Here is a 27675-nt window from a genome sequence, read left to right as displayed (position 1 = left end):
CTCTAATTGGTTAATATTTTAGACAAAATTCCTATAACTAATAAAATGAATAAGATATGCTGGGTGTATGGAATGTACATGTACCTATCCATTAATGCATTTAGCTACTTCATACTACTTCCACCACTAGAGGGAGGTCAAATTCCTTCACAAATGCAAGAAAAAATGACAAAAAGAGAAAAAAAAAAATTAACTTTAGACTTTAAGATATTCAAGCCAGGTACATTTTAAATTATGAGATAGCAACTGAAATGCTTAACTAAAGATTTATTGTCTCTAGTCAACAAAGAATGCTTGATCCTAAACTTTGGCAACACACCTTCAGACACATGGAGCTCGTTTTGTTTGTTGTCTTCGTTAAGTATATGAGCAGGTCTACAGAAAGCTAAAAGCATCAGATGCCAAAGCTATTACATTATAGCCCTACTTCATATTCTGGCTTCATCGGGGGAAAGTATGCTCCACTTTTCAAGCCAGAACATTAGTAATTTGAAGTCCTTCCACTTCCTGCTTTAGCATTTTTAATGTTTTGCTACACTTTGCCCCCCAAAAAACAAGTTCCTGAAGTGATAATAGGATGGGACTGTCTTCATCATCTAATGCAACACCTCTTGGATAACAGATGTGAAATACCAGTTAAAGTACTTCATATCTCAGCTGACACGTTCCAGCAAATAACCAAAACTCAGAAAAGCATCTCTGTTTGCTTGCAGGTCTGCAGGACTGGCAAATGCTAAAACTGGGCATCAACCGTCAACCCCTTAGGCTGCAAGTGAAACATGGGGCGAGGCCATCATCAGAGTCCATTTACACCATCAATATTAGTCTGACATTGGTGATGGAACTGAAATAACACCAGCTGCTTTAAATTTAAGATATCATAATTCTCAGAGATTACTACTTAGAGCTGCAAGTTCAATTGCAACTCTGAATCCATCACATAGGACAAGCCCATTACAGCTTACGCTCTATAAAAAAAACAAGTTGTGTTTTGCAGTTCATCCTACAGTTATTCAAATTTTTTACCGATATAATGCAAAATCCTCTTCTGTGAAGATGTCTTGAATTTTGTCCCCAAAGTACCTGAAAAATGAATCAACATTCTAAAATGGGCATTGCTGAATCACACTGCCCGAGTCATACCAAGCTGTATTCTCTCCCCATCTGTGCTTTCCCCACAACCCACGTATTAAAACCCAACTCAAAAATCCTACAAATGTTTGAGTGTGAAATTCCCAAAGCATTGCTCAAAGATCAAGTATTAAAAGATAAGGGATCAATATACAGCAACTGATAACAGAATTCCCCAGGCATGAAAAATGTCCCATCACACATCACAAATAAGCACATGGATTCAGATTTTTTAAAACAAGTATAGATATTTGACTTTTTCCACTGCTGACAATCTATTGACTGTAACTTTAAAGGTAGGGGGGGAATATCCACCAAACATATTATTTGCTGGTGCAAGAACTCTAAAAATAAAGGTAATAGTAGCTTTCAGAGAGCTCAGTTCAACATAAGGTATTATTTCCAGTTTTCATGCCACAAAAGCTTTTCAACTAGCCATGGAAACTGTGATGAACCTAACCAATTCTACAGTTGGTCATTCAAAACCCCAGTCCACAAGGCTTGAGAAATCTGAAACGGCTCAGAGTACTGAAGTTGTAGGGTAACAATGGCAGCAAGTCACAGCCCGACTTTACCTGTACAGATTAACAAAATGTTTCCCCATTGAAAGAGCTCCGGAATGCAAGTCCAAAATTGATGCCTGGGAAAGGAAACAAAAGTTAAAGAGGAAGAAGCGCGAGAAGGTTTTATCATTATTTATCACTGACCTTCAAGAAATATCCCAAGCTGGCTCGCATTCTCCATACACTCCCGAGCAAAACTATTAGTTTCTAGCTTTCGGGTTCAAAATATTAATGCTTACTTTACAACTGCAAGCCTCCCTCTGTTTGTTCTACAAATTAACAAAAGATTAAGGTACCATATGGCTAACGCACTACTATAGGACTACTATTGCCGACATTCAAATCCAACATACAGAACTGCCAGTCTTCCAGGGACTAAGGGTAAGACATCTTGTTCCTGGATCCCTTCTTGAAGACATTTCCCTTCCACACAAAGATGACTAATTTTCCAATATTTGTGAAGTGCTCAAATAACAGCACTAATATTTAACTCGCCCAGCATTTGTTAGTAAAACTTCTTCACCATGAGTTCCTGTATACCTCTCATATTTAATACAGACACAAATATCTGCTTAAGAGAACAACTACAGTTCTAAGGCTTGCAGAGCCATTTTTTTTTCCCAGTTTCTAAACTGCTGTAAAATAAAACCAGGGAGTGAAAGGTTTTCATATATGAAAAAAATCCATTTTTCCACTTGATTCAAGCCCAACGCTTCTGTTGAGCTCCAGACCAAGCTAAAGATGAGTATTCAGATTTGCTATGGTAGAGAGCTACATCTCAAGACCCTAAAATATTTCCCTGAATTGAATGAAGTACATGTTTGTATGTATTTTGTGGACAGCAAGGGACATATTTATTGCCTAATTTCCCATCAGTTAAACAGTATTTAAAAGTATACCTTCTTAATAGCAGCCTTATTTTCTACACTGAAAATAGCAAGTAGCAACAGTTAATTAACCTGACTGGCACCAAAATTAGAATGACCTCTTTGATGTACAATATCCTGGAAAAAGCACTCTCATCTTGGGATCTGGCATCTCTTGATGCACCACATACCATCCACATTATTCTAACAAAATCAAAACAATAATAGTATGATTAGGTGAGCTGCCTGGAAAGAATGGTAACCTCCATCTTACCAGTAAGAAGGATTTCTGGGCATGGCTGGCACAATACTCGGTTTGATTTGAAGCCACTTTGTATTTTGACCCAAAAGCAGACAGGCTGGTGAACAAGCAGCCCAAATCATCAGTGCACTTACATGTCAGTGCTGCAGTGCATTTACCCCTGCCCTCAAAGCCCTTTTCTCTCTCCTCGTCTGGATCGTGTTTGGAAAAAACAACCAAGACAATCTGAGCAAAAGAAAACCGCTGTATGCTCAATTGCTTTGAGCTTCTAAACTGAAATAGCAGAACTCCACAGAAGTCTCCATTTAAAAGAGATATTGACAGCCTTCTTTTAATGTATGCACCCAAATCACTTCACCTATCCCTGAACCTTTAAAAATATGTACAGTAGCAAGCTATTTAAATGGACACAGCATGAGCTTTTCAGACCTCCCATTCTCAATGAAGTTCTCCAAAGGCTGCAGAAGACTGTTACAGAAACAAGTCATCTCACACTCGTTCAAGAGCAGCTCTTGTAATAAGCTTTACTAGAGCTTCAGAAGTAAACCATGTTCGTTCTCAGTTCCTCAAGCTGCAGATGATCACAGTGATGTGGTAAAATCCAAAATGGCCAAGTGGATCAATACAAAACTCCCACAAGAAGTGAAGATATTCACAGCTGAAAAGGTAATAGCTGCAGTACAAAGCCAGATGAAGACTGAAAATGAAGTCTCAAGATGATCGAATATTCCTCAGGGTCCTTTCAGACAGGGGAAAACATCTGAACGCTAAATGTAGATGGGGAGTTGATTACATGTGAGCACACAGCTATTTGTTTAACAACTACCTTGGAAAGAAACTGAAATGCATTTATTTTAGCCTCTGCCATTTCAGCACATTAAATATTTTCAGCACCATTTTCCACACTCAGAAGAATACCTTGGTGGAAGCTTCTGTCAACACCATTACTTCAAGTTCAGCTGCCTGATAAGGGTTCATCAGTCATCAGTAGCTCAGGTCACTGCTCCCCAGTTGAAAGCTCTACAAAGTTTATCTAAAGACAGCAGGAACAATGCAAACACACATATTCACACATCTATTTCCGAGACGGTTACAGAGCTCCTACAGAAAGGAGAATGAACTTCCTTTGAAAAAAACACTAAAACATATGTTCCTGTGGACCTTAAGTATCATTAGTCTCATATTCTCCACCCTCTCACTGTAAAACAGATCCAGCAAAGATATGGAAATAGCCACCATTTCTCAGCATATAGCAAAAAGGATCAATTTCCCTGTCTTGAGGAGCACGACAGGCCCTTTCTTTGATCTTCACTGAAACAGATTGCCAACTACACTTGCACTGCTACAGTGATTCCACTTCTACCTTCACCGCTTAAAAAGCTTTAGGTGAGACTCTGGAAGAAAACAGCAAAAAAAAAGTGCCCAAAAGAGAATTTTGCAGAACTTGCTTCCACTTGCCTGCAAAGAAGCCTGTAGAGCTCAAACCCTTCCCCACTCCTCCTGTAGGAACGCTCACCTATACGAGCTGAGAAGAGGGACGAGCAATGAAGGCTCTCCATGGCCACCCTTCCTGGGCAGCAGCAAACCTGTGGTTCCTGTGTGCAGCCATGCACAGGCTCTCAGAAACAGCAACACCTTTAAATATCCTTCTCTATTGGAACCAGAGTAGAGGGACAAGAGTTACATCCTTCAGGTAATGCCTCTTAAGAGAGAGGCTGATTAATTATGAGACAAATGCAACCAATCATCAAACCAAATCATACAAAGTGCTGGAGGCACAGCTTATTACTGGGAAACTAAATCAATATTTGGCCGTGATGTCTTACGCTAGGTAAAGAGTAGGCACAACTGGTCCCTCCCCAGCTTCCTACAGCAAGCTCCAGACAATCCCAGCAAGACAGTAAGAGAAACAAAGGGAAATGAAAGATGCACTGCCACACACCAACTGGCAGCTACCCCTGACAGGAGGCGAGGCAAAAAGGAATGAGACTCTGGGGTTTCAGCAGAGGTGTGTGGAAGGATAAATACCATGCAGAGGCTGTACCTTCTCCCTGGAAAATTCAGAAGGGACAGCATTTTGAGGACTTTAGTTTGGCTGGGAGAGTTGAAAGCAGAACAAGGAGCGATATTACCTGTAGAAACACCATTCTGTGCGTGGGCCCACATCAGACACCCTTGTCTGATATCACAGTTACATATGTTGTTTGCTTCCTTCAGTCATTAAGAAATGTAATTTTCCCTGCAAAAAGGAATTTCAGGTAGCTACCTCTGCCAATTTTGCAGCAACACAGGAAGCAGAGGGCTGCAGCTGACTGGCTGCACCAAGGTGCTTTGTTTTTTCTTTTCCCCTCCATCAGGCTTTATCTAAATGCCAATAGCTTTGATAGTAAATGAGTCGAGTTTATTTGCACTGGAGAGGCGTTATGACGGCAGCACTCACAAAGATGTGAATGAATGAGTCATGACTAAGCTGGCAACGCAAGCAGGGACTGCATGCAAGAAAATACTAGGTCGGGAAAAAAAGGAAAGGTCATTATCTTTATAAAGAGGGGAAAAAAGTAAGTTGAGAAACAGCAAGAGAACGAGTGCAAATGACTTTCTGTGAAAGACAGAACGCGGTGAAAAAGCTATTTTATAGCTACAGAGACAGAGACCTACGTGGGGGAGAGGTACAGCACTGGGGAAGGTGCCCGTTTGTATTTTGTTGGAAGTTAGACTTAGATTACAAGCGTGTCTTCTAGCCTCAGCGTGTGCATGAGCACACAAGTGTGCACGCGTGTGTCTGCACACACACTAATCTAGGAGCAATTATAAAGGAAGATAGGAAAGAAAGCTCAGCATGACAACTGGGGCATGACTGCTGGGAGACTTCAATGGTTCAGATGTTGGCCAGGACTTCCTCAACACAAAAAGATGGAGAACGAAACCAGGGTTTGCACTACATTTCAGTCCTCCAAGGGAGCCGGAAGAGTAGCAAACAAAGGGAGAGAACCGACAGATTTGCAAGCTGCAAAATTAGCTCTTTAAGTTATTACATTAGACACATGCTTCTGTGAATTCAAAACACAAATAGGACAGACCAAAATGCTGCTTTAAAAGGCATTAGGAGGAAATTGGGGAGAATTAAAATGTGGTCTACACCCCAGTAGAAATCTGAAGACATTCCACTTGGAATAGTGTAGAGTGCAAGTTGGCTAAAGAAAGAATTCAGAAGAATTAAGGAGCAGATGTGAGAAATTATTTAAGGAAGTTCTAAGAAAAAAAAATAGTATTAGAACAAGACATAATTGGACAGAATTATCCAAACACTCCAAAGTCTAAGAACCTTAAAGCAACAAGCTAAATCTAATCCAACAGAACTGAAGCTTAGGAGGCAAAGGGGTAAAGTCACTGGATGAAGTTAAGACTTGAAACACTTTGTGTGCTATGTAGATGACAGATATGAAAATAAAATAAAAGGCTTAAGCAAAGAAAAAAAAATCATCTACACATTATCAGCACACATCAATCATTATTTAATGAGATCTGGGAACTACAACTGCACTATCAGGAGCAGATTCATTCCATGACATGGGGAATACAAGAACACAGATTGAGTAAGAAAGAGAAAAATACAGAACTGGGGATGAAAGAAAAAAAAATAAATATGATAAATTAGACAAAGAGTCCATATTTAAAAGGTTGTCCTAAACATGCCCCAAGAAATACTGTTCAGCTCCCGTTTTCAGCATCTTTGAGATGTCTGTCCACAATTTTGGATGAGCCTTCAATGCAATACTACACAACTCTTCTCGTAGCTTTCCCTAAGGAGTAGCAGCACGCAGTAACTTTCTCACATTCCCACATTACAAGAAACGTGAGAAGATTTGGATCACAGCCCAGATTTCTCTGAGACCAACAGCAGTTTACTACAAGAATCTTTTTCCCCTGGTTTCCCTCTCCTTTAAAAAACTACAAAATTATGCTTCCAGAGTGATGTGATGACAGCTGTATGTTTGGCTGAGATTCCAGCTCATTGTCCAAGTAACCCAGCTCAGGACCCCATGCCCAGCTCTGAGCATTGGGCAGCCGCTCACCTCCCTTCAGGTCTCTTCCAGGAGGTCTCTGGACATTTCCCCAATTTGCTGGCCCCAGCTCTCTGTGGTCCAAGTCCTTGAACCTGTCCCTGTGTTTCACACTGCCCTTCTTAATCCCTCCCTGTGGAAGTCTAATGACAATCACATGCAGGTCCCAAAAGAACAAGACAGGAAACAGTCTTGACAGCACTAACGACAGGAGCTAAGCAGGAGGTCCCAACGGGCTGAGTAACCCAGGCAGAATGGCAACCTGTGCAACCACCAAACTGAAAAAATATCCAAGAGACACTGTCTGAATCGAACAGGGAATGTTAAATATTGTAAAGATATTGTTTCAGATGGGTAACACCACCGAAGTTGCTTAGTTGTGTTTTTTTTTCAGATCTTTTTAAGCAGTCACAAAGACATTAAAGTCTCTTTTTTCCACTCCAATCTTTATCCTTTTCTTGTACTAAATACCCTAATTCAGCAGAGGCCTTAGTAAGTGTTAATGTTTACAAATACAAAACAGTTTCTGTTCATACACAAAAACAACCTGAGAACAAAGGGGGAGAAATAATTAAGAGAAATATGCCTGTTAAAGAGAAATAGTTGTTTTCACTTCTAAAGAATGTAATTCAAAACTCTGCTTAAGATGTTACATGAGGCCTTTTGTCATTACATGAAACCCATCTTTACATGATAGCTGTGGACCACTGTGATTTGGTTTCTCAAAAAAAAAAAAAAAAAAAAATCAAACTTGTGCAGTTCAGCTATAGCAACTGGTTCCAGATGCACCCAACAAAACCAGTTCAAGAGAGGACATAGAAATACTAACTTAATAATAGGAAATGTGTGAACAGTACTGAAAAAGTCATGACTTATAGTGTTAGCAAAAGGACAGAAAATTAATTTCCAGACAATTTTCCCATACCTAAGCAGAAGGAAAAATTCTGTATTATCTCCTCTAGCTCCCAAAATGCATTTATAATCTCAAAGATCACCTTGGAAGTAAGATAATGTAAAAAGTAACAGGACACTGCTCACCCCTCCATCAGATCCTCCGAAGGACAGTCCTCTCTCTGCTATTCTGCAGGCAAAACAATAACCTCAGATGAGAACTGGAATCTGATTACTTTGTCCTGTAATATCATTATTTACAGCATACAACTTCCCAGTAAGGGTTATTTAATGCATCAGATATAACCCAACTGAGTTGAAAATAGAAGCCGCCATTTATCTGAAATTCTGAATCACGCAGCCTGACATGAAAACAGAGTATCTGCACTGTGGAACATTTCTGAACCTGTAGCCCCCTCCATAAACACCCACAACACCCACAAAACCACTGACTTTCAAGTACATTCTGGGCATCATTGAACGTAAACAAAACAAAAACACCACAGAACTTGATCCCTCAGGGCAGTACAAATAAACCTACATAATGCAAAGATACTTTATCAAAAACAAGAGTCCAGCCAGAGTTTGAAGTCAAAGGGCCAGCCCAGAGAACAGCTCTATGCCCGCTGCACATCAGTTGAAGCAGAGAGTGTTACAGTGAAATTCCACTTACATAATCACCAAGTGCAAACCACACTCAAGGAGGCTGATAACTTCTAACTGAAGAATTTGACAGTGCCCCCTACTCTTTGATTAAAATTCACCACTTTGTGCTCACAGAGGGTCAGCACCAGCACATTACCCATAAAGCGACTCAGCTGAACAGAGATTTATGTTGTTCATTCCATTTTTAAAGGCCAATTGGAACAGAAGACTAAGTAGAAATTGTTCAAAAAATGTGAGATTCAGAGAACACCATTTAGTTTTGTTCTCTACAACCCACATGCCCACAGAGCTAGGCAGACTCTGTGTGAAAGAGAACAGCCTCCACTACAGCAGAAGAGGAAAATGGCTTTAAAATAGAAGTTCAAAGCTTTAACCAGTTAAAACCATTTCCTTCAGCTAACAAGCTTTGTGCTACACCTGAAATACTGGCACACAGTCAGCACGGCCCTGCTTCTTCTGCACATTACAATTCAAAAACTAAAAGAAAAATTACCTACGGATTCTTTCAGCTTCCTCCCTTGTTATTACTGCATCAGTTACACCTCTTCCACATTTCCTGGGAGTGCACCCTGCAACACAAAGAGAAGAAAGAAAATTATCATCTTTCCAATAAAATCACTTAAAATCCCTTTCTGAGAAATCTAACCTTTGATATTAAAAGCTTGTGGAAAAAGGCCAACAGCAAGACTTACGGGTGAAGAATACACAATGAATACACTACGTAACTATGCTCTCAGTCATACGGTCTGAATTTTTGGGTAGACCTGTGTGAAGCCAGGAGTTGGACTTGATGATCCTTGTGGGTCCCTCCAACTCGGGGTATTCTATGATTCTTTGTAACTTCTTATAAAACTGGAAGTCTGGTCCACCAGCCTTCAGGCAAGAAGGATTGCTAAGATCAATTCTGAGCCACTGCAGACCTTGGGATGCTGCATTTGGCACTTTTCTGGGGAAGATCCATTTATAGATGTAAAGTTGCAGAAAAGTTTGAAAGAATGCATTTGCTGACATCTGCCAACACACTTTGCTGCTGCTGAACTGAACTCCTCTTCAAAGATTATTTGATCATCAAAACAAAGGAGAGAGGCTTAAGCACTACTGACAGAGGGAAAAAATCACCTGTATGAGTCAAAAGCATCAGTCTGCTCTGATCGAAAGCAGCTAATGATAACAACGACCATGGAGTGATGGAATGAAATCTTGCCACAGCACAAGAGCTTTACGGGAATGCACACCCTGCCTTATCAGACGTGTTCTGGCTGCCTTAAGCACACCACAAATCCCTCCAGTCTCACCAGAGCTTCAGGAGGAAAGAGAAGCAGTGAGACGATGACGTGGCTGAAAAGGCTGAGTGCTGACAACAACATACCCAAGTGTGGACATTTTTCCTTGCTCAGGAAAAGAAAAATCACTCATTTGACTTGTGTTTAAATTGGAAGCACCCACAGTAGGCAGTGTTTGAACCCTGAGGCACCCGAAGCATGTCCCTCCCTTCCCCTGGGTGCACACATACAGCCCGCTTTGCTCCGGCTCCCCATCCATCATTGCCAGACCCCAGTTAGTCCCAAACCCAGATTGCCCTCCTGGGCCTGTCACCATGAGGGCAGGCTGCCAACACTGGGTCCCTGAATGCTCCTAAAAGAGATTTTTCCTCCTAAGCCACTGGAGTAAAAATGCAGCAGCAGATGAAGGTCAGGAAACCAGGGGGATTACAACCCAGACAAGTCATTGCGCTTTCTGACTACCGGCAACAATTCCCTGAGGTCAGCTCAAGCAAGAATCAAATTCCAGGGAGCACGTACTAAATTATTGGAAGACAACCTAGCAAACGTGCAATCTGAAATAATGCTGGAGATTGTGCTGCCAACCATCCATACCGCAACAGCAGCACAGAACCCAGCGCTGTAGAGAGGCTGAACCAGAACCACTGCTCCCCACATCACTTCTCTTCTCTTGACCCTGTGAGCAAAAGGATAAAAAAGCAGAATCGAAGCATGCTGTTCTTCAGAAACAGTTTCGCATGTCAGCCAACAGCACTTCGCAATGCAGTACCAGCCCCAAAGGCACAGTTCAACAGACAAAAACCCACCAGGGCTTTACAGGGGGAAAAGTTGCTCTAAGTTTTACGTTTGGAAGGGGAGGGAAGGGAACCCTCTACACCTATTTCAGGCACACTTCATCCCCTCTGCAACCAGAAAGGCTAGACAGGTTTTGGGGAAACTCTAGTGTTTACCAATCTTGTAATTCCAAAAACTGAACGCTTACCAATTAAACACTGCAGACCTTGCAGTAAAAATGGCAACAGTGGAAATGCAATATTCCTTTGGAGCATGGGACATAGCTGTTCTGAATGGCAACAAGCAGTAGGCAGCAAACACCACAAGCTATTTCTTGGCTGCCCAAAAATAAAAAGGTACACATCTTATGCTGCTGTGCCATAACAGCAGTGGCAGATTAAAATCAGTTATTCACTGCTGAATGCCAGGCTGAAAAGCAGCTCAGGAGCTTATTGAGAAGGAAGAGACATCTCTGCCTCTACACGAGCAAATATTCAGCCAAAGAGTGGGAGAAACAGCCAGGGCAGTAACAGCTTCCATCACCCAATTTTAACCTTACTGATATGCCTTCGGAAACAGCCCAAAGGAAGCAGCTTGGGTTCCCAGAACTGAAAACATTTACATGTTTAGGTAGCAACCATACGATCCACTCACTAAAGATCTGCCCAATAATTACGATTAATCACAAACCACGTAACAGACATATTCCACAATTTACCTAAGGTTCTGTCGGCTATAAAGACATCAACACATTTATCAAGCACAAGTTTAGAAAGACACATTTCTCTTTTATTTTTGAACTGTCCTTTTAAAAAAAAAAAAAAAAAAGGATTGGATTGAAAAGGACCGAGGTAACCAACTGATACAGAAACAAGAAAGGAGAAGTTCTGGAGAAAGCTGAATACAGAAAAACAATGAAGTTGCCTCAGCGTACAGAGAAAAGGATGGGAACAACCTTCCTTCTGTCATCAAAAAGGACTTTTTAATGCTGGAAAAGCAAAGAAAAATGTCTTAGGGATAAGGAAAAGCACATGTTCAAGGACAGACACATAGGAAAAAGTACATGCAAAGGAGGTTTTCAATAATCCAAGGCAAGCCCATCTAAATAGTTTTCCTTGACTGACACCCTCCAGTAAGGGCACTATCAAAGACTTGTGGTTTCAGACGAGACGTGTGCTCTGTTTCCAGCTGCAAGCAACAACACAGGACTTATCCGTTTAGAAAGACTGGTAGTAGAGAGCCAAGATTTAGCAAAACCACAGCTTTACAGAAGACAATTGTCACGTGTCTACGTGCTCTGAGAAAGCTGACAAAGCCGCTGGTGGAAGCAGAAGGTGCTCTGAAAGAGACAGCTGAAGCTTTTCCAACCTGAGGAGAAAAACAAAAAGCTAGTCCAGCATAAAGTCAGTCAGGTACCGAGAGGAAGGCACAAACACTGATGTAAGCTAAGGAAAGACCAGAAGAGTCTGCCTGTTGACAAACAATGTTAGCATGTCATCTTTGTCCTCTAAGAAACCACCACGCACAAGAGCACTGAAGTGTTAAGAGCATACTCTGAAAAGCTGCACTCAGGAGAAATTCAGTATAGAACTACAAAGCATCCAGTAGCTTCTGCAAATCTGTGCCTCATACACACAAAATCACTCATTTATCTAATAATTTACTCAGCTTTGGATCCCAGAGTGGTATTTTGTCAGTCAGGGTAGAAGAGGCACACCCTGAACCACACAAAAGCACAAATTCTCCCTGCAGACCCTGTTCCCATTCAGCACACAGACCATAACAAGGGGATACAGCACTCCAAGCACCTTTGCCCTCTGCTTAGCAGAGATACTTGCCCAAGCACCATTTGCTTTCAAGGCTGGGGTGATTCTCAAGAGAAAAAGCCCCATCATGATGCTCAACTAATGCAATCCAGCTCCAAGCAGGACAAGGAGAGGCAAAGGCTGCTTGGATGACATTCCTATAGTAACACCAGCAGTCCAGGTGCCTCTGCTACACACATTCTGCTTCCCACATCAGTTGATCTAGTCTTTGGAAAAGCATCTCAGAGCTTTCTCTGGGCAGCAATCACAGCTGCTTTGTACCTTGACACAACATCAACACAAACGAGACTGTGCAGGGGTTCATCAGACCCACTAGAAGCCACGGCAGATTTAAGTGCTCAACCATATCTCAGGCAGCCAAGGTTTGGCAGCAGGGTTCAGAACGCAGATGAGACTGTTCACAGAACACCCTATCTTCTGCAAACACAATCAGTGAAGTGCTCAGCCACTGACAAATAACAGATTTTATATTCCTGGGAAGCATGTTTACTGCTGAGCTGTACCACGGACATAAGAACTCTGCTCTGCGGCACCAATTCTGGTGTCTATTGAAGCAAACTCACAGCTCAGACTGGTTCACTGTGGGGCAGGGACAGGTGCACAAATAAAAAGCTCATCTGAGCTGTGGAAACTTTACTGCGAGCAGCAGACGCTGAATGACGATGGCAACGTGCCTCCTTCCAACACAGAGCCAGCAGCTGCAGATTTCAAGCCAGAGTGAAGACAGAATTAAAAGCTTTCTATCTATCACTGAATAGATATTTCCAACGAAGTGATTGAAGCTCCGCAGACGAATCCAGTTTGGCAGAGAAGCACAAGGCGCATTTTATTCCTGAGTTATCAGCAGCCCCCGTGTGGAACAGGGAGCAGCGAGGCTCGGCCGGCTCTTCACCACCGCCTGGTGGATGCTGAGCAGAAGGCAGGAGAAAAAACGGGAGAAGTTGAGCACAGCTTCAATAGGCTGCTAACACAACAGATGTTCGCACATTTCTGATACCACCAACACGGATCTCTTTCTGGAAGTATAATGCAGGGGAACACACGTAAAAACATCCGCTAGAAAACAAAATCAAACTCACAATAAGCTAAAGAGAAACAAGCAAAGATCTACTTTGAAAGCCCAAAAGCATTCAAAAACGACTCCCTGCCCCTAAAGCTTCCATCACGTTCCTGGATTTGATGCCAATTTTATTGGTCATTTGAGATAAAGCCAGACACTGCGCCCCGAAGTTGGCATTTGCAGTCTGTTCCCCATCACACCACAAGAACAGAGAACGCATCCATTCCTCCTCCTTGGCACAGGTATCCTTCAACTTTCTTCCTCATGCTGAAAAGAACTCAGAGGCTGCCACGACCACAAGACTCCAGCTCAGAACACTGCTCTAGAAAATCAGAGAAGAGAAGAAATTATGTTTTGTGGGTTTGGGGCATTTATTTTGATAAGCCAAAGCCCTGGTAGCAGAACAAGAACAGTTTCAGCCTCAGTTCAGTTAGAAGTACCACATCTGCAGCAACGCTACATATTTCCCTGGCCTTGGGACTATGGAAATAAAGCCAGCAGGCACTTCTCCTTATAGTAACTGCAGAAAGTTAGAACACAACATATGTATTCCTGTTTTTAAAGCCAGAAAGTCCTCCTTCTGAGGAAGCTCTCTTACTAGCAACTTCCTGACAGCCGTTTCCTTGGCCTCAAGAACATTTGAGATGAAATCTCCAAGATGGTATCAAAAGAGCACTGGAAAAGCCTTTCTGACCCCAGGCTCTGCATCATCTTCTGTTTTGTTATCAACCTTGTGACCAGCAGCTCCAGGACCAGCCACCTGCACAGTGCCAGGGCAGTTACCTCGGGGCAGCGCATCCAGGCTGCAGTTTGAACATTTCCTACCAGCATTGGCACCTGCAGAAGAACAGAAGAACAGGAAATTGTTCATCCTGTGCTCCAAGCAGCTTGCTGTAGCCTCCACGCTGCCTCCAGCTTTGTGCCAGCACACAATTTGTCAGCCACATGACGAACCAGATAAGGAAACAGGTTTTACTACCAGCTAGCTCAGAAAAGATCATTTTTTTCTACATGGAATAGTTCACCAATCAAGTTCAACACACAGCTAGACGTACAAGTAGGCTGACAAAAAGCAAGGGTTGATCTGCCTTCTGCCAGCAGTGCCACTTCAGTGTTCATCCAGATACACTTACAGATCTGAAGAAGGGTATCAGTACAACTCTTCAGCTGCAGACAGAGTTAGAATCACTGCTTTTCATCATGGCAGATTAAAATCTTGTGTTTCTCTAGAAGATCCAGCATCAACATTCAAAAGAACCACATATTGGGGAGACAAATACCAGTTCAACAGAAAACAGGCTCAGCTGGGAGACCCAAAGACGGAGGAGATGTGCTTTGCAGGCAGCATCACGCCTCTCAAGAATATCAAAAGTTGGCATTTGTGCTATCACCACACGCTAACTGCACAAGTATCCTAAATTAGTTCCACTTCATGCCCTGTACAACATTTACAAAGTCACCCACGAGTCTATTACAGGGATCAGCAGAGCACAGAAAGGTACTGGAAGCAAATGAGCAAAAAGTTGATTTCACGCAGGCCAAGCAAAGCAGCTTCAGGAGAGAATTATGCGGGGTTCTCAAGCGATCTCTCAGGCTGCCCCAAGAGATTTGAACATTTGGGGACTTAAATAATGCATGCAATGACCACGTATTTGATAGAAGCACAGTGACCTGGGTTTAAGAGGCTTAAACACCCAAATACCCTCAGGAAGACCCCAATACCCAACAGGTAGACCCCTCACACCTACAATATGTGACACTCATACCCGATACCTGACAGGTAGACCCCAATACCCGACAAGTAGACCCCTCACACCCCAATATGTGACACAAACACCCCATACCTCACACCTACACCCTGGTTTCTTGCACCAACACCCCAATACCCAACACCTACACCCCATACCTCATACTGGTGCCTCAACACCTGACACCTACAGCCCATACCTCACACCTACACTCCAATACCCAACACCTACACCCCAATACCTCACAGTGACACCCCAATATCCAACATTGGCACCCCATATTTCACACCTAAACTCCAGTATCTCACACCGACACCCCAATACTCAACACCTACACCTCGGGGTCCCTTGCACCAACACCCCAATACCTGACACGTAAACTCTGTACCTTGTACCTACATCCCAAGACCCAACACCTAAACCCTATGCCTGACACCTACACCCCACTACCCGACATCGACACCCCAATACCCAATGCTTACACCCTATATCTCACCCTGATACACCAACAACTGACACCTACACCCCAACACCTCACACCTACACCCTAATACCTAACACTTACACCCAGTATCTCACAGCGATACACCAATATCCAATGTCTACACCCCAACACCTACACCGCGATACCTCCCAGTGACACCCCAATACCCAACACCTGCACCTCGTCCCTCACGCCTACACCTCAGTACCTCACACCGACGCCCCAATACCTGGCATCTACACCCCAATACCTGGCACTTACACCCTATACCTCACACCTGCACCCCGGGGTCCCTCACACCGTACCTTCGAACCTCCTGCCGGCGCCGTAGTCCCCGGAGCAGGCCACCTCCACGAACCTGTCCCTCACCGCCTCGCTGCCGCGGGCCAGCACCTCCGCTCCTCCCTGCCGGCCGCCGGGCAGGCTCCAGCCCAGCAGCCCGCCGACGAGGACGGCGGAGCCGAGCAGGGCAGCCCCGGGGGCCGCTCCCCTCAGCGCCCAGCCCCGTCCCGGCGCCGTGCCGCCTGCCCGGGCCTTGCCGCCCGCCGGTCTCCGCCGCTCGCCCCCCCCCGGCCCCGCTCGGCGCTGCGCCGCCATCGCGCCCCCTCCCCGCCCTCCCTCAAGCCCTTCCCTGAGCGATGCGCTCGGCGTCCCCCGCCCCGCCTGCCAGGGTTGAGCAGGCGGCTGCCGAGCGGCTCCCCCCTCACACGCCCAGAGCCGAAGCGATGGAAGCGGAGCCGCGCCGCAGGCAGGAGCAATCGAGAGCGGAGCGGCCATGGCGGCCGGCGGGCTGCGGCAGCGCCTGGTGCACCTGGACCTGAAGGGCGCCCCGCCGCGAGCCACTTACCTGCGGCAGGTGAGGGGGGGACGGCCCTAAAGCCCTAAACCCGGCCCTAAAACCCTAAACCCGACCCTAAAGCTCCGGCCCTAAGTCCTAAACCTGACCCCAAAGCCGGCCCTAAAGCCCTAAACTCAGACCCAAATCCTCAAGCCAGCCCTAAGCCCTAGAGCAGCTCTAAATCCTGGCCCTAAACCCAGCCCCAAAGCCAGCCCTAAAGCCGACCCCAAAGCCGGTCCTAAACTTCTAAATTCAGCCCCAAGGCCGGCCCTAAACCCATTTGTAAACCGTGGCGCTGAGTCCTAAAGCCATCCCTAAACCCCAGCCCAAAGCCCAAAAGCCCTAAACCCCAACCCTAAAGGCCTAAACCCTGGCCATAAAGCCCTAAACCCCCCTGCCACAGGTGCTGCCGCTGCTCCGCACCCTGGGCGCCACAGGGCTGCTGCTGGAGTACGAGGACACCTTTCCCTACACGGGGCCGCTGGAGCCGCTGCGGGCACCACACGCCTACAGGTAGCACTGGGGGGACCGGGGGACACTGCGGGACCAGCCCAGCTTGGTTCAGCTCGGCTCGGTCCTCACTGTGCCCCCTGCCCCTTGTCCCGCAGCCGCCAGGAGCTCCAGGAGCTGCTGGGCCTCGCCAAGGAGCAGGGGCTGGAGGTGGTGCCACTGGTGCAGAGCTTCGGGCACATGGAGGTGAGCGGGGGCTTCAGGATTCCAGGATGGGGCACGGCTGAGGGTTGTGGGGACCCCCAGAGCCAGTTGAAGCTGCCTTCACCTTGGTTTTCTGCCGCAGTTCGTGCTGAAGCACAAGGAGTTTTCCCATCTGCGTGAGGTGAAGATGTTTCCCAACGCTCTCAACCCGCACAAGGAGGAGTCGCGGGCGCTGGTCAAAGCCATGATCGATCACGTCATGGCGCTGCACGAAGACGTGAAGTGGTTCCACATAGGATGCGATGAGGTGGGACTTTTCTGGAGCCAGGAGGTTTTTATCACGGCAGCAAGGGTTGAGACTTCTGCGTTTCAGTGGTGCCCTGGCCATGTGCAGGTGGAGTTCTGGGGACAGGAAGCACCAGCACGAGCCAGAATAGAAAAGCTTTCAATGCTAAGCCATCCTGGGAGCTTAGGATGTCATTCCTATTGATTTGGCTGTAATTCCCAAAGGAGAATTACGTGGGTAAATAATGATAGGACAAGGGAGAGTGGTCTTAAACAAGGATAGATTTAAACTAGACATCAAGAGGAAATTCTTCACTGTAGGGGTGGTGAGGCAGTGGAACAGGTTGCCTAGAGAAGCTATGGATGCCCCATCCCTGGAGGTGTTTGAGGCAAGGCTGGATGGGGCCTTGGTCAACCTGATCTGGTGGCTGGCATCCCTCCTTATGGCAGGGGGTTGAAACTAGGTGATCTTTAAGGTCCCTTCCAACCCAAGCCATTCTATGATTTGTTCTACGAACTCAGAATTTGGTTTTACATCAAATGAGAATTCAAACTAAGGTATCAATTGGAAGTATTCATTAAGAGCCGTGAGTTGTGACATAGGATGTTGGCTCATTTTTCTGGCCAAGCTATTCGAAGTAAGCCCTTCTGGGGTGGGAAGTGGTTTTTGTTCTCTAGGCAGTTTGCCTCCTTGAAAGAGAACCCTGAGGTTTTTCTCCTTTCTCAGAGTTTCTTAAAGCTATCCCTATGGCATGCAGATCCCTGAAATTCATTGTGATCAACCTTAACTGTACTGACGCTGGCTTAGCATTTTGAATCCTGCTGTTTGGGAACTAATGGCAAGGTTAGATAGGGACATGGAAGTTTTCATAAAGCAAAATTGTACTTGCACAGAATAAACAGGTTTTAGATGAAACCTGCTGTAAAATAACAGAACTTAAATGTATATCCATCGTAATGGACCCAAATCCACTACATACATAGGAATAAGTATGCTGAGACCACTCTTGGACATGCTACCAAATCAATTCTAGATTCATGTACAAATAATCTCCAGGACAGGAACCTCACTTTACTTATTTCAGGACCTTAGAGGTTGCTAGGTTTCTTGAACCAAGACTGGAGAGAGCTACTCCCAAGACAATCCATCCAAAACCAAATACAGCATGCCTTAATTCATATAGGAATTAAATAGGTATTTGAATTCATATATGAAGCTTCCCTTACGTGATGTATTTAGTCCAGACCAGGGTCTCCTGCAGACTGAATGTGTACAGCGTCTCTAACACTGAGATGTGCTTTGAAATATGTCCACTCAGCATGTTACAGCAGTGTGAGAGTTTTTGAGTATTGTGTGATTCAATGATACTTTGTGAAGCTTGCCCCACTTCCTGTGCAAGAAGTCAGGATTATTTGTTTGATGTTTCAGGTCTACTACCTTGGTGAAGGAGAAGAGTCAAAGCAGTGGCTGCAACAACAAGAGAACACACCAGAAAAGCTATGCTTATCCCATATAAAAGCAGTTGCAAGTTGTATGGCCTTGTCTTACCCCACTGTGACTCCCATCGTGTGGGATGACATGCTCAGAGGGATAAGTGAGGAAACATTGGCAGGTGTGTGACCAGTGATGGGGTGAGTCATTTTGTAGCATTCAAAAAAGTCCACACAGTCAGTTGAAACAGACTTGCTGGTAGTTGAAAAATAATTAAAAAAAAAAAAACTGAGAATAGCTGAGGTATGGCCCAATAAACTAAGGAGAAGAGTCCTTGGCAATCACACAAACATGATCAAATCTCATTACGTATGCACGTTAGTTTTCTATATGGTAATACACAGGTAATTAACAAAAACAGTCATCATGCAGAGGCTGCCATAAATTCTGTTTTCTTTATCCACTCAAAAAAAGCTGGTCTCATCCTAAATGTCTATGCTTTTTACCACTTTCTAATGTTAGTTGTTGCTCTGTGCAGCAACTGCTGCCCATAGACCCGGTTCAGAAGGAGAGGCCATGACCCTGTGAGTGTCTTTGACAGTACATTAATGAGGAACTTAATGAGGAACTCCAATACTGAATTGTGGAATAGCTCCACAGCCTCAATGTCAGGAACCTCCTTTGTTGAAAAATATGCAAATGCTGCTAAAAGTTGAGTAGTTCTAATGTAGCTGGAGATCCAGCTTTTTCCACCTTACATGTGTGCTCTGAACAGATTTAGACAGTACCATGAAGAGCCATACAGCTACTCGAGCACTGATTGACCTACTCATGGCTTTCATGGTGGGAAATAGTCACAGAAAAAATCCATATACACCCCTGCAGTTTCCACAAGAGAAGCATAGCATCTAGCTACGTGTGCTCTACTGCCACAAGCAATAGCAGTCTAAAACTAAAATGATACACGGTTAAAATACTGAATTTTTGTACAATTTTACTGTAGCTTCTGCAGGAGTCAGAGTTTCTCATTTTTTAAAACTAGTCAGGCAGTTGATTATAAAAGGAAGCTAAACGTTTATCTTCATTTGGACTTTCAGGGCACCCGGAAAAGCTAAGTTCTCTGCAAACACAGCTTAAACAATCCCTAACTTAAAGGGTGAATACTCCCTTTGAATTTAGCCAAAATCTTGCACGTACAGTTTGCAGCTCTACCAGTTCAGCCCAGCAGGTATACTACTAGATTCAAGAGCCTGGGAACAAGACGGACTTGGGACGAATGGCATCGCCAATGAATTGTCACTGATGGTCCACATTAGTGGTTTCAAGATGTTGTAGGACTTGAGGACCCTGACACGTGAACTTGCATGTTCAAAGTCCTGGCCAGGCTGAAAATACACATGAACACCTGAACTGTACATGAAGAATTTCAGTGACAAGCCATTGTTTGTTTTAGTCATGCATTACCGCACCAATAATATGTATTTGGTTAATACCTTTAACAGGCCATTGTCTATTATTTAAAATAACCCTGTTCCTTTCAGAGTCTGGAGTCCCACAGCTCGTGCAGCCTATGATCTGGGACTATGCAGCAGACCTGGATGTGGAGAGCAAAGGTTTGTACTTCTCTGCTGAGCTGCTTAGAAGAAGAGTTTCAAAAAGACTGATCAGTGCTAATCCTTGAAGGGAAGAAAATGCGTGCTGGTGGAGAAGGTGGTCATCTTGTGTAGATACAGTCCAGAGATGTTTTCAAAAGAAAAAAAAACAGCTTTGCAGCCATTATTATGCGAGAATTCTAGTGAACTACTTTAAGGCAGCAGACATTCCCCACTGAAAGAATAGGAGCTAATTTTTTGGACAAGTATACAAGACTTGCCCACCTCTTGTCAATGTTATAATGCATTTAATAGTTGTGTATTACCAGCAAAAATGACTCAGTAGACCTCATGGCTCCTTATCCAACAGAACAGTTCAGAGCCCAGAATTCCTGTTAACTGGAGCATTACAGTCAGGGCTGAAGTGGAGAAAAACCATATCTGATAAGTGTTCTTTTGTGTCTTATTTCAGTGCTTCTTGTAGAGAAGTATCGTAGATGTGGTTTCTCCAAGGTGTGGTTTGCCAGTGCTTTTAAAGGAGCTACAGGGGTGAATCAGTCTCTAACGCTCATTGGACACCACTTACAAAACCATCTTCAGTGGCTGAAAGTGGCAAGCAGTACCCCCACCGATGTGCTTCAAGGTATCGCGCTGACCGGCTGGCAAAGGTAAGTAGTATCTTTTCTAATGGTTTCAAGGATCATGTGGAAGCAAACTTCCATCCAAAAACTCTTTAAGAGGCACAAGGAGGTTGGGCATTTACAGAGGACCTTTGCAACACTGCAATCCTTCTTGCTGGTTATACTCAGTCGGGTAAAAGCAGCAAAATGTGGATTTCAGAATTCCAGCCAACTGCTACAAGCTTTAGAAGCAGAAACAGCCTGTTGCCATACACCAACAGTAGCAGATTGGATCTGAAGGCTTGAATGTACTTTGTGCCACCTTGGACTGCTTATAAACAGCACTGTGACTCCTCCGCCCACAAATTATATTCTTCACATAACATCCAAATTCTTAACATTTGTAGTAACAATCAAAAAGGATGTGTTATATTGTAAAACAAAGAAATGGTTTTATCTGAGGCATGGAAGATCTCTCAAGTGATTGTACTCTAACTGCACAGGACAAAAGAATTTAAATTCAGCTCAACCTACAGAAGTTCTCACAGCCCTGTTGAACTCTTGAATATCCAGCAGTATTCCTTAATAATTCTTTCCAATACCTAATTACTACCAAAAGAAGTCATAGTTAACAACTCAGTGTGAAGCTGAATGTCTAATGTGGATTCAAAAATAGAAGGAAGTTTGGAGAGGAATTTGGCCTGGGGGGGGTAAAAGGTTTTTATGTGCTAGTCAAGAGGTTTAAGGGAATACCAGAGAATTGAATTCCAATGTCTAATTCTAATTTGGCTTAAGCATCACGTGTTCAGTATCTGTTCTAATTAGTAAAACAGGAATATGTAGCATTTCAGAGACGGAAGATACTTTCTCTAAGACAGAAACTGATTTTCTAAAGCTCTTTGATTTTTGGTGATTGGAATATTAACAATTCCCACTGCTTAAGTTTGTTCTAGTAATAGACTGGAATGTCTAATTAGTAAATGTGTTCTTTTTTTTAGGTATGATCACTTCTCTGTTTTGTGTGAGCTTTTCCCTGTGGCAATTCCATCATTGGCTGTATGTCTGCAGGCACTAGAGAACGGTACAATGACAACTTTATTCTCTCTGAGCTAAAGCTTAACACAAGAGTGAAATAACCTTGCCCTCAGGTTGGCACAGGCTTATCACATTTTGAGGTGGTTTGACTGTATGATCATGTTCCAAATTGCAAACAATAGATCATGCATCTCACAGGCCTGCAGTAGGGGTGTAAGAAATTCTCAAAATGTATGTAAAAATAGCCATAGTATATTAATTATTGGTTGCATTTTAACCTGCAAATCATCACAGAATTCTTCGTTCATACTGGAAAAATTAAGAAATTGAATTGTTTATTTGAAAACTAACATGAAACACTGCTGGAACATAAGTGAGACTAATAATTTTTACATGTAAACAACATCTAAGTGTAAACTAATCCATTTTCTTAAAACTAATCTAAGAAGTGTGGTAAAAAAAAAAAAAAAAAAAAAAAAAAACTGTAGTCTCTGGCTTCTTCACAGGCAGTTACCAACAGAATATTTATCTTTCCATGTTTCTTTTTCAAAACAGAAAACCGCAACATACGTTTAACTAAGGTACTAAAAATCTTAAGTAACCTGAATGGAAAAATCATAGCTTGAAAGTGCTTCATGTAGCACAAGAAGCCCCATGAAAGACAACCTACTCACCACAACCCTCAAGATTTTTCCTTGTTCTGTTTCCATTTTACCTTTTAAAAATTCTTCATCCAAGGTGTTGGCCAATGCTGAATACTCCAGGGAAAAAAAAAAAAAAAGACACTCTCTTAAAAACATTTTGGTTGCTTAGGCTCCTTTTGTTTACTTCTACTGTCTTCTGCCCAGGTGGCTATTCTGAAACGGTTAAAGAGAATGTGGAAAAGCTCCTGGGAATGCCCAATCTGGAAATTGATACTTTCATGAGGTAAAATTCCATCTGCTGGGTTCAGATGCTTCTCATTGCATGGTAAGTTCAGAAACTAATGTTCTTTTTGGACAGCACAAGTCTGGGGACCTTTCCTGGGAGCACTATTCTTTCCCTGGTGACACAAGTTAGTTTCTACCTCAAGTCATCTGTGGATGAACTTCTTGAAAGGAACAGGTAAAAAGGTTTACTTTGATTCTGTCTGCAGGAGCGTGGGGGCTATTTCATCTACAAATTGGCTGTATATTCAAGGAAATCCAGTAAAGTGACTATTCAATTCACTTAAACATCAAGCTCCACCTTTCAGGCATTGCATCCCTATATATTGACACCTCAGCAAAACATATTTTAAATATTTCTGCTGCATTCCTAAACATTCTGTGCTTTTTTTTTTTTAACAATCAAATTCTTTATTGAATTAGCACTTACTGCTCTTTAAACTAAAAATGAACACTTTTAATCGTATGGTTACAGAAAAAGAACTTGAAACTTACATTTCAGCAGGTGATCAGTTATTGTCATCTGCCACTAACAGTCTTTTACAAGCTAGTTCCAAAGACAGAATTAAATTTACTTATTCCTTAGGCATTATCCCCAGTTGTGAGATAAAGCTAAAGCTCTGTCACCTCCTTCTCAGCCTGCATTGCTGCTTGTTTCAAAAACTGTTCATTTTCAGATATGTCACAGGCTGGTTCAGTCCCTACCACAGAAAAAGGAAGATTATTCATCCTATAATAATGCATCATTTTCAGCCAGATGCAATAAGGTAACACCACCTATTTCACATTCTAGGGGAAAAAGTCTAATATTTCAGGTGAGCAAGTTCATTCCACTTTGAGTTCTTGCCTTTTTCTGTGTTTACTCCAGAAGCATCGATGGAAATCAATCAATATGATGTGCTCATAATACAGTTTTAAAAAGAAGAGCACATTTGTCTTAATCTGCCTTCTGTTGAACAAGATCATTGAATACAAGTACAAAATTAGTCTTCAGAGCACTCTCCCTTGTATGTGTCATTACCTAAGGAAATTACCAAGATTAATGATACTTAAATGCAAGCAGCATCAACCTTTTGCCATTTGCACAGAATCAAGTCCCTTGAGCTCTTCTAGCAAATGCTGCTTCTGCAAAGTCATCCTAAGAACTGTATCCCCTTTAAAAGTCCCAATAAGCTGGGCCTCCCTTGAGGCAGAACTTTCTTGCACGTGATTATTTTTTTTCCTTCTGATTTTTGGTTAGTCTTCTGTCAAAGTGGAATGCCGTGGTGCAAGACCTCCAAGCAGCCATGGAACAAGTTTTCCACAACAGTACTGTAGAGGAGTGGATGGAGGAGAACGTCCACCCCAGCCTACAAAAGCTGCAACAAGTGGTGGATGATTTAGACAAAGCAATAAAAGCACAAACCTAGGTGTGTTCCAATTAGTCTGTTTTATTCCTTGTGAAATGACATGGGGATATCTGCAACTAATCAGAGAGCTAGTTTGTCATCTGAAGAGTTGAGGCAACAACTGATTAAACAGAAGTGCACTGAGAGCAAAAAGGAATTTTTCAGCTTAATGAATGAAAATACAGACTTGAAGTCTGACACTGCTGAGCCTTAAATCACCTGCCCTGTCAGATTTGGTTTCCTCGCAGACCAGAAAGGAGTGGGTCAGAATTAATCCATATTTACAAGGCAGAAGGGAGGAAAAAAAAAAAAAAACACTTTCCCAAATTCAGTGTATCTGCTGCACTGCAGCATTGTCCGAATTGAACCATGAGCAAAGTCTGCTGAATGAGGGGAAAAGGGCTCTTGACATTATTTTAATTTTGAATTTTCAATAAGCTATAGTAAGATACATATGGGCTATACATATAGCAAGATATATGCAGACTTAACTGGAACATTAAGATAATTACAAGGGAAAGTAATTTGAAAGTCAGGTAGTTAAGTACGCTACTTAACCATGCATACTCAAGTTTGCTTCCTTGAGAGTCTTACTTTGGAAGCACAAGTATGGACATTTTCTTGGAATTGTAAAATGAGCATAGCTCTAGATGCATACAGTACAAGAACTATAGCATAGCATAACATATCTTTATCTTATCAATAAGGCTCTAGGAATTCAGCCCATCTGATTTTTAGATAGAGATACACAACTGCCCTGTAAACCTTAACTCAAAAGTTGCATACCTTTAACTCAGTAAGATCTTATTTTACTCTAATGAATCATTTGGTACCCAAAATGTGTTGAAACCTGCCTTTGTTTTCCATACGGTATGTTGGTTTGGTTTTAAGAGGAAAAATGCACATTTATGCACCAGTGGAGAGTTGGTTTTATTAGCTTATGTGACAATGTGTAAGTGAAAGCAGGGTCGGGAATAAGTTACATATTGGTGCTTCATCCACTCTGCTCTCCTCCCCAGCCAGTAGGCCTGTGCCAAGTGGTAATTTAGACAGCCATCAATATTAATACATTTTAATTACAGTCAAAGAAAAATACTAATGACATAAAACAAGTTAAAGTTGATTTTATCAATGGACTTTTATTTTTAATAGAAAAAGACAAACATACAGGGCCTTGCTGAAATTCTACTTGCATATTAAAGTAAAAAAAGCTATTTCTAAGTATTTTCCAGAAGTATTTCTGCCTCAGCAACCTACTACAGCGTCAGAACTATCACTTCTTTAGTATGTAAGCCAGCTTGGGTTTTATTATTTGTGTAACTTCATAAATATAGCACAAGAGTCACATTTCTAGTATATGGCATAGTTTGATGTTCTTTGAAACCAAAGAAGTGATCCTAGTTACTGGCACATCTCATTTTGGGAAATACAGGAATATTAGAGCATAGTTTAGATAATGCAACTTTCTACCTTTGTACAACACGAAGTCTAGCTTCTGTTCAGTGTGACTATTAAGACCAGGATCTCTCCCAACTGTATACACACAATTAACTTCAAAATGTGCTACTCAAGTTTAAGCTGAAGCATCTGCCAAATGGTTCTTCTGATAGTTATATTGAAAAGCGTTATTTATAGAAAGTGTTTGGTTTATGGGGCAGTGGGGTAGATTTTAACATGTTATGCAGACTCCAAAGTGTACTTAAGTCATATATGAGCTACAGCTGCCTGATCTCAGGTTACTAGGCATCCTGAGGTACAGAAAGCTTGAATACGTCTCTTGTAATACTGTTCTAGGCGTACACTAGCCAAAACTAGTCTTTTACTCACTCCTTTTAGTACCGCAGCTTTAGATCAGGCACACATAAGGCTACATTTACTGAGCCTTTTTATATGCTAGACCCAAGAGAAACTGAGAAAACAAAAGGTTTCAACAAAACACTGACAGTGACAAGAAAAGATGAGAGGACAATTAAAAAGAGTGAGGCAGCTGAGGCACTCTGGAGGATAGCAAGGCCAGAACAGAACCTGTCCTGAGTTAGCACCTGCTGTTCTGAGCAGTTCAAGCTATTTCACGAGTCCACAAACATTGCCACAACCAGATCCGTGTGAACTGCAACTTGCAGGTTATTTTTCCATGCACAGTTACTGCAAAACATGGAAATCTGGTTATCTGGCTACGTCTCCCAACTACAAAGGACAAACCGTTTAACCAAGACAGTTCAAAACCTGAATCAAGAAACACACAGTCAAGAAACACAGACTGATACACATTCACCTATAGAATCCAAGGACCAAGTTGCATTTACTTGCACTGTAGGTTGGTTTCATGATATACTAAGCTCCCAGTTTTACATATCAGGTCCGTAGTGTCCAACATATGGCCTGCAGGCAGAACCCACAGCATTTAAGGAATTCTGTCACCCTTTGTTGTTAGCAGTCTACAGAATTCAGGTTCTCATTTGAAACTGTTTTAGATCATTCCTGCCTATGGCAGGGGGGTTGAAACCAGATGATCTTTAAGGTCCCTTCCAACCCAAGCCATTCTATGATTCCATTCTGTCATTCTAGATTTTATGGGAACAGAGCTGCCATGTGCAAAACAAACAGTACAGGGAGGATCACACCAGCTGTTCTAAATGAAAGACGGGGCTTCAAAATTGCAGTCCTCTCTTGCCTGCCTAGTATAAATAGGAAATCAGAGGGTGGGAGGACCACTGCAGAACATCTTAAAGGAGCTGAGCATTGGACAGCAGCTATAAATGCAACTTATTCCACAGAACGTATTACAAGCTACCTAATACCTTACAGCAGGTCTTGCCGCTTTCTGGAAATTGAGTTTTCCTTACATTTTGGTTTAGTCTTTATATAATATTACATGATACCTAAGTACATAATGCTAATATCCAGAATGCACAGCAAGCTAGATGAACAGAAGAACTCAGCAGAAGCAGGGCACATGATACAGTATAGCATTAGATCAACAGAAATGCCTTTATAAAAACAGTTTTTATCTGGAAAGCCAAAACATGTTGTGTATTTTCCCTGTGACATTACCTCTCATGGAAATATAAAAAAACTGTGAAATCAAGATCAAATGCAGGCAGTTTTGTCCATTTCATCCGCTTAATGGTCAAATCTGTAGGTTCAGAATATTAAGTGCAATGCACAGGCACACTGTGTACTCCTGCTGGATATCCTTGCTACAAAATAGGTATATGTAGGTAGAGCTCTCTTACATTATATCATTCATACGCAGTTCTTACAGTATTTACTCCTGGAAGTCCTTA

The 27675-nt window shown here is 42.8% G+C and overlaps 2 protein-coding genes across 2 annotated transcripts in view; one reads left to right on the top strand and one right to left on the bottom strand.

The window, feature by feature from the left end:
• OGFOD3 (2-oxoglutarate and iron dependent oxygenase domain containing 3) overlaps positions 1–16215 on the bottom strand; it is a gene marked incomplete at its 5' end in the record, with an annotated part of 41458 nt that extends 25243 nt beyond the window's left edge. Inside the window, 5 exons of the mRNA XM_084298330.1 lie at positions 1027–1083; positions 1707–1771; positions 7925–7967; positions 8937–9012; positions 15924–16215. Coding sequence (XP_084154456.1) covers positions 1027–1083; positions 1707–1771; positions 7925–7967; positions 8937–9012; positions 15924–16215 — 533 coding nt within the window. The remainder of the gene's footprint in view (positions 1–1026; positions 1084–1706; positions 1772–7924; positions 7968–8936; positions 9013–15923) is intronic.
• Positions 16216–16342: 127 nt separating this feature from the next.
• Positions 16343–24409, top strand: HEXD (hexosaminidase D; the record flags this gene model as incomplete). Its single annotated transcript, XM_084298327.1, has 12 exons — positions 16343–16474; positions 16860–16969; positions 17065–17152; positions 17253–17417; positions 18825–19008; positions 20369–20440; positions 20892–21087; positions 22038–22120; positions 22923–23001; positions 23077–23178; positions 23678–23767; positions 24241–24409. Exons 1-12 carry the CDS (start codon positions 16394–16396, stop codon positions 24407–24409), a joined length of 1419 nt encoding a protein of 472 aa, XP_084154453.1. The 5' UTR covers positions 16343–16393.
• Between the last annotated feature and the right edge of the window lie 3266 nt (positions 24410–27675).

The sequence above is a fragment of the Netta rufina genome, assembly GCF_964035555.1.
Source record: "Netta rufina genome assembly, chromosome: 19".
NCBI lineage: Eukaryota > Metazoa > Chordata > Aves > Anseriformes > Anatidae > Netta > Netta rufina.
Note: the sequence above shows the minus strand (reverse complement) of the source record. Positions and strands in the feature narration are given on the sequence as shown.